The sequence below is a fragment of the Nicotiana tomentosiformis genome, chromosome 5 (assembly GCF_000390325.3).
Source record: "Nicotiana tomentosiformis chromosome 5, ASM39032v3, whole genome shotgun sequence".
Taxonomy (NCBI): Eukaryota; Viridiplantae; Streptophyta; class Magnoliopsida; order Solanales; family Solanaceae; genus Nicotiana; species Nicotiana tomentosiformis.
The window spans coordinates 7,341,919-7,361,387 of NC_090816.1; the positions used below are offsets into that span (position 1 = coordinate 7,341,919).

General features: G+C 33.4%; 3 protein-coding genes across 10 annotated transcripts; 2 read left to right on the plus strand and 1 right to left on the minus strand.

Moving 5' to 3' along the window:
- The first annotated feature begins 3,499 nt into the window (after positions 1-3,499).
- LOC138891882 (uncharacterized) lies at positions 3,500-3,892 on the plus strand. The gene has a single exon (XM_070175564.1). The coding sequence runs from the start codon at positions 3,500-3,502 to the stop codon at positions 3,890-3,892; it is 393 nt and encodes a 130-aa protein (XP_070031665.1).
- Positions 3,893-9,038: 5,146 nt separating this feature from the next.
- Positions 9,039-13,589, plus strand: LOC104101166 (DNA-directed RNA polymerases II and IV subunit 5A). Of its 7 annotated transcripts, none has more exons than XM_009608596.4 (6): positions 9,039-9,161; positions 9,667-9,747; positions 9,955-10,165; positions 11,780-11,959; positions 12,488-12,601; positions 13,331-13,589. In XM_009608596.4, exons 3-6 carry the CDS (start codon positions 9,965-9,967, stop codon positions 13,454-13,456), a joined length of 621 nt encoding a protein of 206 aa, XP_009606891.1. In that variant the 5' UTR covers positions 9,039-9,161; positions 9,667-9,747; positions 9,955-9,964; the 3' UTR covers positions 13,457-13,589. The 7 variants fall into 7 exon arrangements, with proteins under 7 accessions (XP_009606891.1, XP_009606890.1, XP_009606888.1 ...); XM_009608595.4 differs by having other exon boundaries at positions 9,958-10,165; XM_070201959.1 differs by having other exon boundaries at positions 9,061-9,161; positions 9,586-9,747.
- Positions 13,590-14,420: 831 nt separating this feature from the next.
- Positions 14,421-17,063, minus strand: LOC104101165 (GATA transcription factor 1-like). 2 transcript variants are annotated; one of them, XM_009608592.3, is made up of 2 exons: positions 16,709-17,063; positions 14,421-15,704 (listed from the first exon to the last, which is right to left on the minus strand). In XM_009608592.3, exons 1-2 carry the CDS (start codon positions 16,880-16,882, stop codon positions 15,099-15,101), a joined length of 780 nt encoding a protein of 259 aa, XP_009606887.1. In that variant the 5' UTR covers positions 16,883-17,063; the 3' UTR covers positions 14,421-15,098. The 2 variants fall into 2 exon arrangements, with proteins under 2 accessions (XP_009606887.1, XP_009606886.1); XM_009608591.3 differs by having other exon boundaries at positions 14,421-15,716; positions 16,709-17,017.
- Between the last annotated feature and the right edge of the window lie 2,406 nt (positions 17,064-19,469).

The following is a 19,469-nucleotide window of genomic DNA, read 5'->3' on the forward strand; positions in this document are numbered from 1 at the left end:
CCGGAATACCGTTCCATAGTTCCAAAGTAAATATGCAAGACAGGGGGATCTCCCGGAATATCGTTCCGTAGTCCCAAAGTAAATATGCAGTACATGGGGATCTCCCGGAATATCGTTCCGTAGTCCCAAAGTAAATATGCAGCGCAAACAATAGAAATACAACTACATCACAAAATCTTACGATTTAGACTAAGTACCGGTCAAGGAAGAAGCAGGAAACTTACTAAGCATGCTGCACAGAGTTCACATAAGCAATTAAGACGCGTAGACATGCTGTATTAGACTAAACATGATAGCTACACATATTGGAATAACTCAATTAAGAATGAAAATAGATTAATACTCATTAAAGTGGTATAACTCAAAATAAAAGGAAAACATATTGTTGCTCAGTAAGAAAAATCGGGTTTTACCACAACTAGCCCGTGTACGTACTCGTCACCTCACGTACACGGCGTTCACATATCATAATAGTTCCAAATCTTAAGGTGGATTTTCCCCACACAAAGTTAGACAAGCCACTTACCTCGAGTCAAGCTCAATCAATCCGTAAGAATGTCTTTTCCTCGATTATCCGACTCCGAATGGCCCAAATCCAGCCAAACATAATTGCATACCATGAATACAACCATAAAGACTCATCTAATTAATGAAATCAATATTTGAACAAAAAATCCGAAATTCGCCCTAAAAAGTCGACCCGGGCCCACGTATCGGAATCTGATAAAAGTCATAAAATACGAACACCCATTCACTCACTAGTTCACTCGTACCAAAATTATCTAAATTCGATGTCTAAATTCCAATCAAAACTTAAAAATTCGGTTAGGGAACTTTTCCCCAATTTTCCCAACTTTTCAATCCAAATCCGATATTAAATAGAGAAAACAACTATGGATTAATGAAATACAACCAAAAATAAGTTAGGAATCGTTACCCCAAAGCTCTTTCTGAAAATCCCTCGAAGAATCGCCATTTTTTAGCTCCCAAGTTCAAAAATGGAGAAATGAATCAAGCCTTCGAAACTCTCTTTTTTGCCCAGCGAACCCGCTCCCGCGAACTCATCATTGCACATGCGGTGCCACTTCTGCGGCTAGGACGCCGCACCTGCGAGTTTTCATTAAACTCCAGAGCCCGCACCTGCGTGCCTAAGTCTGCATCTGCGGATGCGCTTCTGTGCTCAATCGTCCGCTTCTGCAGAACCTTGGGTCATTCTCATCTCCGCATCTGCGACTGCCCTTCCGCAGATGTGGCTCCACTCCTATGGCTCACTCATCGCATCTGCGACCACTGACTCCCCAACCTAAAGGCACACTTGCGATCCTAGCCTCGCTTTCTGCGGCGCCGCACCTGCGAACTTCCCACCGCAGGTGTGAAAACACCAGAACCAACAACTTCAGAATTCTTCTAAGTCCATGCTTTCCCCCGTTAAGCACCCAAAACTCACCCGAGGCCCCCCGGGACCTCGACCAAACATACCAACCAATCCTAAAATACCACACGAACTTAGTCGAGCCCTCAATCCACATCAAACAACGCTAAAATCATAAATCATCCTCTGATTCAAACCTAAAGAACTTGAAATTTCCAAATTCGACAACCGATGCCGAAACCAACCAAATCACGTCCGATTGACCCCAAATTTTGCACACAAGTCATATTCGACATTACGGACTTATCCTAACTTCCAGAATTGGAATCCGACCCCGATATCAAAATTTTCACTACCGGTCCAAATCTCCAAAAAATCGACTTTCGTCATTTCAAATCTAAATAAGCTACAGACCTCCAAAACACAATCCGGACACGCCCCTAAGCCCAAAATCACCCAACGGAGCTACCGGAACCGACGAAATTCTATTCCGGAGTCGTCTTCACATAGTTCCGACTACGGTCCAAATCCTAAGAGTTAAGCCTCCATTTAGGACTAAGTGTCCCAAAACACTTCAAAAATCAAAACGAAACCTCCCGGCAAGTCACAATAGTAGAAATAGATATGAGAGAAGCAATAAATAGGGGATCGGGACTATTACTCTCAAAACGACCGGCCGGGTCATTACAATAACAACACAAGCTCTAAGTTTTATGCTAGATGCCAGCTTACGGCGATCCTCTCCTTTTTTTATTTTGAGATTAATTGCCCCTATTAGATTTTTATCTTCTCTCTATTTATTGTCGGATTTGTGGTTAAGATCATCTTTTTATTCTCATGATATAATCCCGAAAATAATTTTTCCGGCTAGCCGTTGATAATAGAAGGAATATTTTACCAACGTATATCTACTGGATTTTTTGAAGGCTGGCCGTGGAAAATCTGTCGAATTCTTTTTAAATAATTAACTAAATTATTCTAAGAGTTATTGTTTAAAAATTGTTTTATAGGAAGAGAAAAGAAAGACCACCTTTATTGTCGGATTTTGAAATCATTTCTTGAGTTATTGACTACAAAATCAGATTTATTTATAAAAGGGGGGGGGGGGGGGGGGGAGACAAAATAAAATGACCGACATGTCTTCAAATAATACCATTCGGTAATGCCAAAAATTGTACCATGTTACCTAGGAAGACATATTGAAGTGAAAATTGAAGAGAAAAAAAGGTCTACGCATTGAGATTTTGCAAAACATTTGGTGAAAAAATAAAACAAAAAAAAAATGGAAATTTGTTAAAGTAAGTTTTTCAACCCACCACAGGTACGCAGGATTTTTTTTTGTAAGCGATCAATATTTATAGAAGAGCGAAGAATAAATAATATTAATTATCATATTGCCTAATAAGAAATAGACTTAGTCCATCGGTTTTGTTGAGTCACGCGCTAGAAGCTAAGAGTCTTATAGTCCAAAAACGGAAATAGAGGACTAAAAGAGTTCGTCGACTCTTTTTAGTTTTAGAAGGTTTCAATAAGTGTCTTGAGATATTTGTTTTCATGTCTGGTGTTCTTCTTTTTTTTTAGTGTAGATCTACTCCGGAAGAAGTTATGAGTTCAATTTTACTTATCTACAATTTTTAACAATAGAGGCTCTTTCAAATATTTGCCAAAAATAATAACCTAGCTGAGGTTTGAAATTCTATCATCCTAGAGCGAAATTAGGAACTTAACCGGTATGTCAAACAACAATATATGTTAAGGGGTGTCATTTCCTTTACCTTATTATTTTCATACAATATTACTATATATATCTCGTAAAAGTTTTGGACGAAGCGGTATCGCATATATGGCACTGCTTCGTTCCACGTGCATCCGCCCCTGACCGTAGTTTTACATGTATTCAAATCTTTTCAAAAATTCTATTCCTCAAATCTTATCAAGATGTTACTACATTTGAAGAAATTCATCTCCTAAAATCTGATTTTAGATAATTAGATTACATTAAATCCAACTCTCAACTTGCAATTAAGTCATGTAACAAACTCTAGAATTCAAAACTATAAAAAGGAGAACATTGAAAGCAAAATATATATATATATACTATATAACAAATTAAATATTCTTGGAGATATGTCTTCCAAAATTACCAACTCTTTCTTGATTCTCATTCTTGCTTTGTTTTTCACCTTCTCATCTTCTATTGCAGAAACCCCACAAACTGTTCACTTAATTAGCAAATTGGATAATGGTACAAACCCAGTCCAAATTAAATGCCAAGTAAATGGTGCACTTAGTGCTGATTTAACTCTTAAATCAGGCCAAGATTTTCAATTTACAACTAATGTGAAGGGTAAATATAATTGTGAAGCTTCTTGGGGTAGATATATTGCTGCATTTGATGCATTTGAACCAACAAGAGATAAAGGCCATTCTATTATTTATTGGTGGATAAAAGAAGATGGTTTTTATCTTAGTTGGAATAAAATTGATTGGAAGTTGATTGTAGAGTGGGAGTCTGAATAACTTGCCCCTTATGTTGTTTCTTGAAAATTGTTATTTGATATTGGTTTTATAAGGGAAAAGGCTTAAATTTATCGATGAAGTATTCGATTTGTCTTACATTTGCTCTTAATTTTTATTTCGGTATGTAAAAACATCGTATCGTTAATTATGTCTGATCTAATTTCTGTCCAACTTAGCTCTAGCGTATGTCACGATGGAGTCACATAGACAAATATTATAAGAGCCAAATTTATCCCTAAAATATCAAATTAGTTTATTATATAATGCTTACTTTCTGAGACGTTAGGAGTCGCCACAAAAAACTCTATTTCTTGTAGTGACGTAAGTTGTACATTTTTTAGTTTACGTTGAATTATTGTTGAGATTGTTGGTTTTGCAAAATATCGCTTATGATTTTATGCTAAATAATTATCATTAATGAAGCATCAATTTTATTCTATCTTTGCATGCAGAGATTTCAATAAATTATTGATTTCGCATGCTAAATTTAAAATACTAAATTCAACAACTTATCGAATATGGAAATATGATAACGAAGTCTTACCAAACTACCAAGTCTCAGAAATGTTTAGGTCTTCTTAAATATTATTTTTCCTAAAAAACTCATTATTCCAACTATAAATAGGATAGTTGTGAAGGCAAAACAAATAAATTATAACAAACCTTCATACAAAGAATGGCTTCAATTTTCTTGATTATCATTTTTGTTGTGTGTTTTATCTTGTCTCAATTCTCATCTTCTTTTGCACACAAAACACCAACTGTTCATTTTATTAGCAAATTAGTTAATGGGACAGAATCAGTCCAAATTAATTGCAAAGCAGGCGGATTCCCTGTGATTTCACAAGCTCTTCAACCAGGCCAAGATTTTTCATTTAAAGCATATAAAGTGAAAAATACATATTATTGTGTAGCCATAGCCCATATGGGGTTTGCAATTCACTTCTATTGATGCATTTGAACCAAAAAGAGACAAAGGCTATCATAATATCTATTGATTGGTTAAAAAAGATGGTTTTTATCGCAGTTGGAATAAAGTTCATTGGAAGTTGATTGATGGATGGGACCGCAAGATATGATTAGAGACGAACACAAGATATAAAAGTCGGAGACGGAGTCAGGATTTGAACTCATTTGTATAATATTGATTTTACAAGTATAAATTATTCTATAAGTTCGTTTTACAAGAAAGAAGAATTACATGTTTCTTCTAGAATTTGATCTTCTCTTTAATTTATTCATTGCCCGATTTATTTAAGATTAATATAATCACCTTCTTCCCTTTGGCACGTAATTTATAAGACCAAACAAGATAGTATATATAGATGGTAGCGCATTAATTCCAATAGTAACAGCTCACGGATTATTTTACCAGAACTAGGTTTAATTTGCTAGCAGTATCATTAGCCATCTTTGATCCAAAAGTTAAGGGCTTTGACTTACATTTGACGACTTAAATCCATCGGGCGAATCCTTAATCCCATCATATAAAAATGAACTTAAGACAATTAATGGAGTATTGGGCGACTCATCACCATTCAAACACAATGCAAATGGAACTTGGGCGGCGTCAATAGTGTGTAAAATACACATAATTAGTATATATATATTAATGGAGTATTGGGCGACTCATCACCATTCAAACACAATGCAAATGGAACTTAGGCGGCGTCAATAGTGTGTAAAATACACATAATTAGTATATATATATATATAAAAGCTAGGAATAATAAATATTTTTGGTCGAGCGATAAAATATATAACATTAAAAAAAAATTAATGTCACAAATGACATTGAAAGTGGTCCCATGGGCAGGTGGTTACCTGCCCCAAAGGCCAAAAGTTAAAGACCATCCTTAAAGTGTCATATTTCTGTCATTTAAAAACAATTGGGCCCATTTAGTCCCAAATCAAATGAAGTCTATAGTGGGCCCATTTGAAAGTAAGGTTCTTATATTCTGTTTGGCCAAGGTTTTAAATTCTGCTTATTTTGAGAAGTATTTTTTTTTTTCAAAAGTACTTTTCAAAAAATATTTTGGTGAGAATCGGTTTGTGTTTGGTTAATTAATTTGAAAAATACTTTTGAGCAGTAATTAGTGTTTGGCCAAGCTTTTGAAAATTATTTCTAAGTGTATTTTTCTCAAAAGTGCTTCTTAGAAAAGTATTTTTGGAAAGAAACTACATTTTTCTGCTTCTCAAAATCCGTTTATTTTTCTCCTCAAAAGCACTTTTTTCCTTCTGAAAGTTTGGTCAAACATCTCAATTTTTGGCCAAAAGCACTTTTGGCTAAAAAAAATACTTTTTGCCCCAAAAAAAAGCTTGGCCAAACAGGCTATTAGCCCAAAAAAAGTTAACTAGCTTTCTTCCTTAAATACCCAACCTCTACTACTAATTCGCTCGCTTTGACGTTGAAGGTTTACTCATGGTAGAGTAACCTACCTCAAAGGCCAAAAGTTAAAGATCACCCTCATAGTGTTATATTTCTATCATTTTCAGAAACAAGAAAAATATTGGGCCCCATGTTGCCCCAAAACAAATGGAATCTATAGTGGCCCATTTGAAAATAAAGGCTTTAGCCCAAACAAATAAGTTAATGTCAGTTTTCTTCCTTAAATACCCAGCCCTTCACTACTAATACTCGCTTGAAAAATTAACCCAAATAGCCGCCTATCCTACAACCTAAACTAAAAATAGCCAGTGAATGTATATTATATGCATAATTTATTTATGTATAATCTATGTATATGGCTAAAAAAAGTAAATAATTAATATGACCGGCTATTTGTGTAAAGATCCCTACTCACTTTGACCTTGAAGATTTACCAATGTTTAGGTAACCTATCTCAAAGCCTAAAAGCTAAAGACCGTCATTATAGTCCTATTTCTATCACTTTCAAAAAAAAAAATGTATTGTTCCCCATTTGGCCCCAAAAAAATGGAGTCTATGGTGGCCCATTTGAAATGAGGGCCTTTTAGCCAAAAAATAAAATTAAATTCAGCTTTCTTCCTTAAATACCCAACTCTCTATTACTAATTCTCTAGCTTTGACCTAGAAGGTTTACCCACGGTCAGGTAACCTATCTTAAAGGCCAAAAGTTAAAGACCACCCTTATTTTGTCCTATTCTGTATTTTCAGGCCAAAAAAGTAGGGATTGTTACACAATTAGCCGGTTAGATTCACTGTTTACTTTTTCTAGCCGGTATACATAAAGTATACATAAATTATATACAATTACATATATGATACTTGAATTCTATGTATATTATATATTTTCCTGCTATTTTTAATTTAAGAGATTAGGTGGGCGGCTATTTGGGTTAATTCCTCGAGGGATTTTTTCGTTCCTATACACTATTTGAAACTTTATTATCAAAAATGTCCACGTTTAGTTAATTACCCGACCTAAACAAGTTTTATCTACAAAATATATACATTCTACTTTAAAAGGCTCTCAATCCATTATTAGTGCCTTCAATCAAGGGATTTAGTTGCACCATTCTCCTTTTCTCTCTCCTCTTTCCCCTTTTCTCTCCGAATCTTCCACCCTTGCCGTAATTTAAGCTAACTACTGTATCCCTTGATTTTAGTTTCCAATTTTGGTAAAATAAAAATATCCCTCACAAACTTCCTAATTTTTCCTCCATCCAATTCATCTATCTTTACACACAAAGCACTCAGTTGACTATCATTAAAAGAAATTCGAAAATCTAAGCTTCATATGTTTTCAATTAGTTCCCTAGATGTCGGAATCAATTATGGTGCACCAAATTTAAACTTGTCCATCATAAGATTTGATGCTTTACGATCTGTAAACGAAGAGTGGCAAAAATCCTTCACAGTCTCTTATCTATACAAATCCTATAATAGCTTATTTCTTCCTTTTGCCTTTCGTTTCTTTTTCTATATTTTATGTTTTGGTGGACTGACAGAAGGAATAATTTTTTTTTACAATTCCCCCTTTATTTGTTAAAATGTTGATTTTTTTTTTTGCCGTAATATACCATCGAAACGTGTTTGGCAGTCAGAAGTGGATTCAGGATTTGAACTTTATGGGTTCAGATTCGCAGTTATATTACATCTCATCTAATTTATCTACAACTTTCATACATTATTTCTACCCAGTTATATACAACTACAATATCATACCACTTAAATATACAAATTTTATATATTATGTCTTTTGTATATTTTATATCTCATTTATATATAGTCAAAACAAATTTCACACAACTAATTATATATTATACAACTTATCAACAACTTATCTATAACTTTCATACATTATTTCTACCCCAGTTATATACAACTACAATATTATACCAATTAAATATAATTTTTATACAATATTATTCATTTTTCATATAATATTTATATATATATATATATATATATATATATATATATAAACAACAAAATATAATTTTATTATAATTTTACTACAATTTCGTAAGTATAATGTATGTCATGTCTTCTTCTTCTTCTTCAGTCTGAAATTCAGCCAAAATCAAATCTAATCTTCATCAAAACACCCTCAAGATTGAGATATAAACTCCAAACAATATTCCCAATTGTTTGCAACCACACCCAATCCAAACAAATAATGGTTTTTGAAAATCCAAATTCGAATTCAAAGCTTCAAAGCTTATTAATGGCTATCAATGGTGGAATTGCTGCTCTCTTACTGGAATTAGGGCTGATCTTCGAAAGTGTTTTCTTTTTCATTGAAAGTTAAGCAAGCAATAAGCATTAATGGAGGTGTGTGGTAGAGTATTAAGAACTTGAATCTATAAAAATAGAGAGGGATTTTTTAAGAAGAGTGAAAAGATGTTGAGGAATTTTTGAAGAAGAGTGAAAACATGCGTTAATGGAGGGAGATACTGAAGATACGTGGGGGTGTGTGGAGAGAGAAATGTGGGGTGGGTGTGATATAAACGTTAGAGTGATTTTAGGATTTAATTATTATCATTAAATGCCTAAAAATGTACATAATTGGTAATTTTGTATATACTATGTAATTAGATTAAAACTTGAGTAGGGAGGGTAATAAAGTTTTAAATAGTGTATATGAATGTAAAAATTTCATTCCTCAAAACGTACTGGGCCCCAAATCAGATGGTCTATAACGGCCCATTTGAAAGTAAGGGCCTTAGCCCAAAAAATAAGTTAAAGCCAGCTTTCTGCCTTAAATACCCAACCCTCTACTGCTATTCCCTCGCTTTTCCATATTCCTATCTAGACGACAAACTTCGCTTTGCTCCGGAATCAATTGTATGTACTTTTTTTTGCTCCGACCAAAACCCTAACCCCTAATTTTAATTGTAAACAATTTTTTTTTACTGATTTTGCATCAATATTTATTTATTTGCTTTACTTTCTCAAAGAATGCATCAACCTTTATATCATTGTTACTTGTGATTATTGCGATTTTTTTATTGTTAAATATATGTTTTTTCTAGTTAAATATAGTATTTTTTATTTGCTTCTCATACGATAGTAGCTCAAAGTTGTGATGGTAATAGGGTGATTTGTACTTTATAATATTAGTAATACCTTTTGTGTCAAAATTTCTGATTGTTAAAGGGTGGATTGTACATGTATATTGATTGTGTCAAAATTCTTGTCTGATGTGTTTTGTGTTCAAGGTATATCTCTAACTAGTAGTTCTATCATTTTATTTTGCTATAAATTTCAGAGGAGCAGGGTTCTTATTCTAGGAGAGCGACATCAATTGCTAGTAACTAACTAGGTTTTGGATTTCTTAACACATATACAGTGTCGGGGCCAAAGGAGGACCCAGGATTTGAAGGTCACGGGTGCACTTTTGAATTCGACCAAAATCTGCTTTATATATAAGGTGTCCACTATTAATATAGCACTATTTCTTAAAGACATACATGTATACATGAAATTTTTGGCGTACTTTACTTGTGCCGGTGACCCCTCCTTTTATAGCATAGGTCAGCCTCTGGCTGGGGCCTAAGCTACTTGTTCGAATCCATGTCTTAAAAGGTACATCCACTCCTGGTAACAATAGCCTTGTTTTTTTAATTTTTGAATTTAGTAGGGCAAAGATGACTCTATCGGAAGAGGAGCTCTCGAGACTTTTCAGAGTTCGTAGGACACTGATGGAAATGTTGGCGGATAGGGGTTACCTTGTTGGAGAGTTTGAGATAAATATGTCAAAACATCAGTTTCTTCAGAAGTATGGTGAGAATATGAAGAGAGATGACCTTGTTATTCAGAAAGCCAAGCGCAACAATAGTTCTGAGCTGGTCTGTGCTCTTTTAATTTCCTTTCTTGCCTAATTTTTAACTAAGGTATTTTAATAATAGTGGGACCGAGGCTTAGTTGTTGTTGGCAATCTTAACTAAGCTTACTGTCAGTTTATTTGCAGTCCTTTCTTGTCTAAGGGTTTTGATCTTTCCTTTAATAGATCAACTTTTTGGGTTTTGTTTTACTTATCCAGCAAAAGAATTGATTCTTTTCCAGGTTTTATGGGTTAAGTTACTCCTTTTCTACTAGTATGTTAGTATACTCTGTCACTTCATTGTATAACTGAAGATTTCATTTTGATAAAGTCTAAGAGTATCTTGTCATTGTTGTAATAGATGCTCTTGACATTGGATAAACTATCTTGCCGAAGACAAGTTAAGGGGATATCATAGAAAGATGGCTATTTCTTTCCACCACATAGTGCAGTAAACATATTTTATGTTAAACAATGTTGTCCATTATCATGAAGAAAAGGGAAGGAAAAAAAGTTTGTCAATTAGAAAATGAAAACACATTAAAGGTTAATTATGGATAAATGACCCCAATATAATAAATGTAATTGGGAAGGACATTCAAAAAAATCAAAGTTGGACTTCTCCAAAGCAAAAGGAAAAATCCTGATCGTGAATCAAACTTTTTCTGAGACCTAGGAGAATGAAAAGAAGAAAAAGCTCGTCATATCTACAAAACAGATAAAAGACTTAAAGATAAAAAGTGTATTTTTGTACCCCAGAGCTTTTGTCTAGCGGTAAGATTGCAACACGTGATGTGTGGGTTTAGGCGCACGTCAAATGTTCGAATCTTGCCGAGGATAAAAGTCTAGTATTTAAGTGGTGATCGGAGAAGGGTAGAGGGACGAGCCTATTACCCCCACCAATTTTAGAACCGTGCACCATTTTACCCTAGGGGATTTCTCAGTTATCAGAAAAAATAGGAAGTGTACTTCTGTAGGATATAACAACTATGCCTCAGTACCAAGCTAGGTGGGGACAGTGGTAATCATACTCATTATCCATGTCACTCCATTTGGACATATTTTCTATATATATAGCAACGAGTTCAGTGTTGGACTTGTTCACAACATAAAGAAAAAACATCGGTGGATATAAGGAAGAAAAAGGAAACTAGAAAGGGGAAAGAATGTCTCCTTATTTTTTAGTTCAATAATGGAAAGCGATATGCATATAGTTCAGAATCCAGGAACACCAAAGTTGGGAATTGGAGTTGTAGTTGTAGTTGCAACTCTACCTTGCATCACTTAGGTGTAAAGTTACAATCTCGGTAGAGGCTTTCCTGCATCTTCCTTTCCCTCCCTACCCGACTTTTCATTGTAATCCCCGTACCAAAGGAATTGAAAATGTTCAATATGAAAGCAACAGAATTTTGCTTGTAAAAATGCTTTTGTAATATAGTAACTAAGGAAACAGTTGATGGGTAATGTGATATGACAATTTGTCCTTTGAACCTGTTTTGGTCTGTGTTTAGCATAAAAATTTTCAGATGCTTTTAGCTACTTCAACATTTGAGTTTCTTGCATTTCACTTGGAATAATTTGTTCAGCGAAATTATTTGCTACCCATGTCTCAGCCATTTTCTTGGTTTATTGAATCCAGATATATGTGTTCTTTCCAGAGGAGGCAAAGGTTGGTGTTAAGACAATGAAAACTTATACGGAGCGCATGAAAAAAGAAGATGTCTTCCAGGCAATTCTCGTTGTACAACAAAATTTGACTCCCTTTGCTCGTACCTGCATTTCTGAAATATCTACAAAATTCCATTTGGAGGTTTTCCAGGTGACTACTTACTATTTCTACAAATATTTTGTCCTTACTACTTTGAGCGAAGGATTGAAATTGTTATAAAATAGCTGAGGAGCTTAGTTTACTCTACTTTTGTGATCATTTTTTTGTTATCTTTTCTATTTGGTTTTTTGGATTTTGGTCTAACTATTGTTCATTTGAGCACCTGGCACTACATCTCAAGTAGTAGGATCATCAAAATCAGAGGTTATTGTGATTTGCAGCCATGTGCATATTGATAGGGGGGTTATACAAATATGAAATTTATCAATTCATCTTCTTTGGGTTTTGACCGAGTGATTCTACTGGCATTTTCACTCATATGAAGGATTATTTGGTATTCCTCCTTATTCATTTTTGTGGTGTGGGAGGGCCGGAGGGGCGACATTTTTGTTCTTTGTTTGACTTGGTAATCGGGGAGCTTGCATTTTGCACCTTTAGTTGCTTTATGTGATTGATAATTATCCATTTAGATAGTGAAAATTGGTCCCTAATCATCGTGCTATGTGCTTAATGTTTCAGGAAGCAGAGCTGTTGGTAAACATAAAAAATCATGTTCTAGTTCCGGAGCACCAGCCACTTACTCCTGAAGAAAAGAAGACCTTGTTGGAACGATATACTGTGAAAGAAACACAGGTTCGTGTTGATAACATTATTGCACTTGTTAAACTTTTGACCTCATATAATACATTAAAAACCAGGAGACACATGGTGCCTTCATAATTTTGAAGGCAGAATCTTTTACTGCTAGTGTGGTTAAGAGTGAAAGAATTAATGCGATGGCTTTGTATTCCCTTCAACCTATTGTGAATGAAATCGAAGATAGAGAAAGGAAGAAGATAAAGCAGCATGCTTCCTTATAGTGTTAAAGCCAAAATTGTCGTGATCTCCCTTAATAGTCTAGAAATTAACCAATTTTTTTTTTGCGTCCTATTTTGTGTGAAAGATCATTTGAACCCTTGTGTCGAATAGCTATTCGTCTATGTTAATACATTTCTATAGCTTAACTTCTATTATGACTTGGGTTTTGGCTGAGGGGAATTTTTTTAAGGAACTAGGGTCCAGCTGGGAGGCTTGCCCAAAAGTATCTACGGCTTGAACAATTCAGTTTCCATATTGAGTTATGCTTTGATGAACCTAATGTTTGTTAATTGAGTAGCTTTGATGAAAAAACTACCAGCATGCATTGATTATTGCTGTCATGGCCTAGTTCTCTTATGCTTCTACCATTTGGCGGATTGTTTTGTTCCTGTCATCTTGGTTAGCGCTGCCACTTTTGACTTGTGCTATTTGGATAATCGTGGTTGATTACTATTGCATCTTTCTATCTAATCGAATGCCTAATCATTTCTTCTGTTAAAACAGCTTCCTCGAATTCAGATAACGGATCCTATTGCTAGATATTATGGGCTAAAACGGGGCCAAGTCGTGAAGATTATCAGACCAAGTGAGACTGCAGGCCGTTATATTACTTACCGATATGTGGTTTGAGTTAGTTTTGACGTTTTCACCAGTTGAAATGTAAGCACTGACCAAAAAAGTCAAGTGATGTAGTTGTTTCCTTCCCATTTTCTTCCTGTTTTTCTTTTCATATGAAATTATGAGAGACCAATTTATATGTAAACTACACCTCTGGGCTCTGCATCTTTTTCCGAGGTTGACCTGGTTCTGACTTCTGACCTCTAAAATGTGCACAAAATCAATGATCATAGTAATCATGTGTAACATCTGTTAGTTTGTATTGTTGCTTCTGCTATACCGTGGAAGCTAGCCATAAAAAGCACCCTTAGAACGAGAACACCAACCAGCTGAAAAGATTGTACTCCCAACCTCCAAATCTTTCCTCTTTTTTATGTTGCTTTCACTGATTAATTCAGATTTGCGTTGTGTAGAACTTATTAAGGGGAAGTGTACCCTATCTTTCTCCACTCTTATGACTCGAACTTAAAACCTAGTTAAGGTGGACGATCTTATCCATCTCCAAATCCCTTGGTAATCCCAATCTATAAAACAAGGAGAGATGAGGACCAGTCTCAACACGTTAGTACTCTCTTTCTGTTCAATTTTAGTTGTTTATTTTTGATTTTGCACTCCCTTTAAGAAAAAATAAACGAAGTGTGTATTTTACAATTTTATCCATAATAATGATAGCATTTCAAAAAGTCTTGAATTAATTTGAGGAATTAGTAGTTAATGATAAAGGGTAAAATATGAAAAAAGATTGTATTTCTCTTGATTTGCTAAAATGGATAAGTAAAAGTGGAAAAATATTTTTAGTATAGTGGACAAGTTAAAGTGAAGGGATTGAGTAATTCTTAAGAACCGTCTATAGAATTCCTTAAGTTGAAGACTGAGATTAGCCATAAACAATTTCAAATTTTGAAAATCTTCACAGCATGGATGCAATAATGAGAATATCCAGCATCCAATGGTTGAAATATCAATTTCAGCCATGTACTAAATTGAGAACTTTGCCATATAACTTCCATTAGTATTTTTAGGTCTAGCCAACAAAATGTACATTGCAGTACAAGAAAACAAAAAGAAAACTTCAACAAGAAGTACATCAGGTAGACACTCTCCAGAAAAGGTAAAGTTGATCAAACACCTGTAAGAATTAGGACAAGTGTAAACACTTCTATCAGAGCAAACTGCAACTTCCCCAACCGTCAAAAGGGCAGGCATTCCGTATTCATACACGATCCGGGAAAGGGGCGTAACCCAAAGGTTATGATGCAGACAATCTACCCTAACGCAAGCATTGTTGCTCGAACCCGTGACCTATAGATCACACTGAGACAACTAGCTTCCCCGACCGTCAAAACATCTTATTGGTAGTAACTCTCCATCAACTAGTCAAAGCAGATTTCTTCGTCTCAATACACAAAATTTCATCATTTCCAAAACCATGCAAATGAAGAAGCAAAAAGTATTGCTTGAAACTTGAAAATTCCCTAGTGAATTTGATGGAAATGAAAACAAATAATATGGTTCAGTAACCTTCTAGCCATAACAACAAACCTAGACTCCATATTAATTATGCTAAAAGAAAAAAAAGGTCAAGAAAATATGCTATAGACTCAACACTAATTAACCTGCCCTATATATCAACATACTTCATGTAGTAATCCTCCTATATTCCAATCCTCTGCTTCCTCATCTCCAAAACTTTCCTATGAGAATTTGAATGTAAATCAGCTGAAAAAGTAGGACTATTCGCGGGGCGATACTCAGGTAACAACCTTCCAGACTTATACCGGACCCCACAAGCGTTGCAGAGCGTCTTAGGTCCCATAGGACCTGCACGCCATTGTGGGGTCTTATCGACCCCACAATGCTGACATCTCCTACCAATGCTAGCTCTTCTAGCTTTCGTCATTGGTAATGAGAGCAATTCCCATTCTTGCTTATTATTCTTGAATTTCAATTTTCTTCCCCATACGCAACGCTCATTTGTCAAGTCAGCGAAGCTAATTCTTCGCCTTCTCTTACCCCGTGCACGCACGGGGTAGTTAACAGGAACTTGTAGGCTGCTACAGCCAATCATAAACGCGTTTTCCTTGTCGTTTAAATTGCAACTGTTATTGTTAGCGCTGCTACTGCTACTGTTTTCCAATACTGAAACTGGGCTGTGGTGATCAAATATGACATTCGGGATATTTTCGGAGAATATATCAAACTCTACTGCTGGAAATGCATCTTTATTTGAAAGCCATTCCAATTCTTCCTCTACAGATTCCTGCAATATGCACTGTTAATACTATGATATTTCAATTCATATGATGTTTGATTGGCTCGAAATTTGAAAAGAATAAATAAATTTAGAATTTGTGATTTAAAACATACGATGATATTTATTTAACTATAATGACATGATATTAAAGATAAATAAAATATTTAGGAGGGAATATAATATTTTGTAGGGCTAATGTTGAATAAGAAAAAGTCAATTATTTGTATATAGGGACCAAAATGTCTTTTTATATTTATAGAATGCAAGTGGAAGTCAGATACGTCGTATTATTCGTACAGCTCAGTGCCTCGTGATAACCAAAGTACCAATCATAAAGATATGTCGGCCATATTTTTAAGTCCAAAAATACCCTCAAATTTAATTTCCAAAAGTGCCCCTATCATTTCTTAGCAAAGAAAATTGCAAAAACTACTATTTTCTTATCTGAATGGAATTTTCTTAGGGTTTTGAAGGGTAAAATAGTCCAAATACAGAAATTCTTGAACGCCTCCACTTTTGTCAGAGGGTATCTTGTTCCCTCCGCCGGAAAATTGTAGCGTTCCATTTTGTTTGAGCAATTTCTTTTATTAGTTCACACAAAAAAAAAAACGATATGTTACATTATTTTCTTAACGAAAAGCTTTAATAACACAAGTTTCAAATGTCGTATATACTATATAGCCAAATAAATATTATAGCATATTTAAAATCACAAATTTTATAAGTTCCTCTAAAAAAAATTTAAAAGAAGGGTCAGCTCGGTACATAAAACATCTATCGTTCATGAAGGGTATGAGAAGAACCGCATCCCAAAGTGTACGACATAGACGACCTATCTTAATGCAAATATTAGTGGTTGTTTCAACAATTCGAACTCGTGACCTACAGGTCACAGAGACAACTTTACCGTTATCTTATCGCTCCCCTTAAAAAATTTCTTTCAAAACTTTATGTCAAATTAAACTAGACAAACAAAGTGAAACGGGTGGAAATATCAATCAATGACTTACATGAAATGAACGGCTATGATCATCCGGGAGAAAGCTAATGTTGTTTGAAGAATCCAAAGAAGAAAAAGAAGAAGAAGAAATAGAAGGGTGTTTCTCTTCATCCAAAGAGAAGTTCAAAATATCATCATCAACCATAAAACAAGCTGTTGAATCCAAATCCTCAATCATATTCATTTCTTTCAACAAAGAAAAAACTTAGAAAATTTTTAGAATTGAAGAAAAAATGAAACTTAGTTTGGTTCTTTGGCTTTGAGTTGGTTTGAATTGGTTGACTGAGAGAGATATTAGGGAGAAATAGTGGGTGAGAAGAGACTTAAGAGAGAGAGATTGATCTCTTTCCTCTCTCTTTCTTTTTAAGGCATATAGTTGTAAACTCTATTATTGTTACCAATAAAGCTAATTTTTTTTTTTGGATGGCAAGTTGGCAACACGAGGATGTTGATTTTTTGCTTGTTTTTTAATTTTATTTTCTTTCCTTTTACGTTTGCACATTGAAATGATACCGTGCTTATCTTGTATAGTCAAATCTCTCTAAAATAATACTCCATACGTCTCATTTTAACAGTCGTGATTATTAAAAATAATTATTTCAAATTATTTATCACTTTAAAAGTTTAAGACAAAATTAATTATTTTTTTTCTTTTTTATCCTTAATAATAATTATCCTTAAATACTACAAATACCTAACTTTGTTCAAATACCAATGAAGAAAAGATTAAATATTAAGACACAAATAAGGGTAAAGTAGTCAAAATTCTATCTTAATTAATTTTTCTTAAGGGGCGTGTACGATAGAATCATAACAGATAATATGAGACGGATGGAGTATAATTTGTTTGATTTCTTTTTTGGATATTATAGTGACTGTTGTTATACAGAACATATAATATAACATAACACGATAAATTATTTAAAAAAATAATTGTTATAGTAAAATGTTATTATAGAGGATATTTATTATAGAGAGGTCTGACTTTACTTGTTATTTCTGGTTTTATATGATATAATTTGATTGAATACGAAATTTTAAAATAAAGTTATTTTTGGTTTTATATTTTTAAATATGTCGTAAAAGTTTAACTATAAAGTTAAATTATTTTTAAATATAAAAATATAGTACTATTTTTTTTAACGAACTACTAAGGAAATACTAGTATTATGTAAATTGAAATGGAGAAGATAGCCTATTATTTATATCTCTTGTCTCATTTTTTTAAAATTTTCATCAAACATTACAAAATTATGGAGCAAAATTATTTTTCTAAATTGAAGAGAAGATTGGTAGTAATAAAATTGCATTTACTTTCTTCATTTAAGATTTTAGACCAAGAGATAAGTTTGACTCAAGAATTTGGGTGAGATTGGCTTGATTCAGTAACGGATTTGTAAGTGTGTTCTTAATTATGAGGTTATCATTATATTGAGTATATTGAATGCTGAAATAAATCTAAGTTATGGTGAAATAATAATTCCTATTAAACCATGCATCAATTTTCACTATTGCCAAAAATATCCTTTTACCAATGTAAATAATTTAGATACTACTTCTATCTATTTTACTTGTCTACTATACTAAAAAGAGATAATCAATTTTACTTGTTCAGTTTTGAAAATTAAGAGATAATTTTACCTTTTTTATTTAATTTACCATTATTATTAAATACTACTAATCATTTTGAATTTATTTTCTAATATTCTAATTAAGGGTGGTATAGTTAAATTATTATTTTATTAATTATTTCTTAAGAGGTGTTCCTAATCAAATATGAACAAGTAAAAATTGACGGAGAGAGTACTTAAATAATGTTAATTGTGGTTCTAATATGAAAGTGAATTTGAAATTAAAATTAACACTAAACAAGATACAGAGACATTTAATCTAGTTCAAATTTGAATATGAAGTCATTATTTACATTTATTCTTTACCAAAAAGATCTTGCTAAGACTACTATCGTTTTTCTTTCTTTCCTTTTTAAAGATTTTCTCGGCTGTATTTATTTATTTCAATAAAGTTAAGTAGGTATCGCTTTGCCATTAATTATATTTAGGTATTGGTCTGTATCAAATCGACAAGACCAGAAATAGTACTAGTTAAAGTACATTATGAGTGAACGTACACCCAACATTTCGTGAACCTGAAAAGGACTATTCACTGTCTCTTGTTTCTTAAAAATCCCTTCGCTAGGGGCTTTTTCGTATATATATAAGATTTTAAATTTATTTATTCAATTTTGTCTAAGTTTTTATATTTACAGAAAGTAACAAAAGTATTTTTATAAAATATATACAAATCCGATCAAAATCTACAATTTATCTACAATATAAATACACATTTTTTGTACAGTATCCGGTCAAAAATTACAATTTACATACAATTTATATACAACTTATATACAATTATGTAAGTTGTAGATATTTTGTATACCATTTCTACATTCGACATACAAAATATATACAATTTGTTCATGTCTTCTTTTTTGAGTTTCAATCTGAAATTTCAACTAAAACCACCTCGAATCTTCACCAAATTATCTCAAATGTGAGATATAAACTCCAACGGATATTCTCAATCATTTGCAATAACACCCAATCCAAACAAAAAATAATTTCATAAAAATTCATTTTCGAATCCAAAGCTTTGAAGCTTTTTAATGGTTGTCAATGAAGTTTTTAATGAATTAACATAATTTCTAATTCGATCTACTCACTTCTAATTAATACTATTTTATTTATTGATTCCAAAAAGCTAAAAGAATGATA

Coding starts and splice junctions, on each gene's coding strand:
- LOC138891882 (XM_070175564.1), top strand. CDS start 3,500: ATGTCTTCCAAAATTACCAACTCTTTCTTGATTCTCATTCTTGCTTTG.
- LOC104101166 (XM_009608596.4), top strand. CDS start 9,965: ATGACTCTATCGGAAGAGGAGCTCTCGAGACTTTTCAGAGTTCGTAGG. Junction 10,166..11,779: donor GCAACAATAGTTCTGAGCTG/GTCTGTGCTCTT, acceptor TATTGAATCCAG/ATATATGTGTTCTTTCCAGA. Junction 11,960..12,487: donor TCCATTTGGAGGTTTTCCAG/GTGACTACTTAC, acceptor TTAATGTTTCAG/GAAGCAGAGCTGTTGGTAAA.
- LOC104101165 (XM_009608591.3), bottom strand. CDS start 16,882: ATGAATATGATTGAGGATTTGGATTCAACAGCTTGTTTTATGGTTGAT. Junction 15,717..16,708: donor ATCATAGCCGTTCATTTCAT/GTAAGTCATTGA, acceptor TAGTATTAACAG/TGCATATTGCAGGAATCTGT.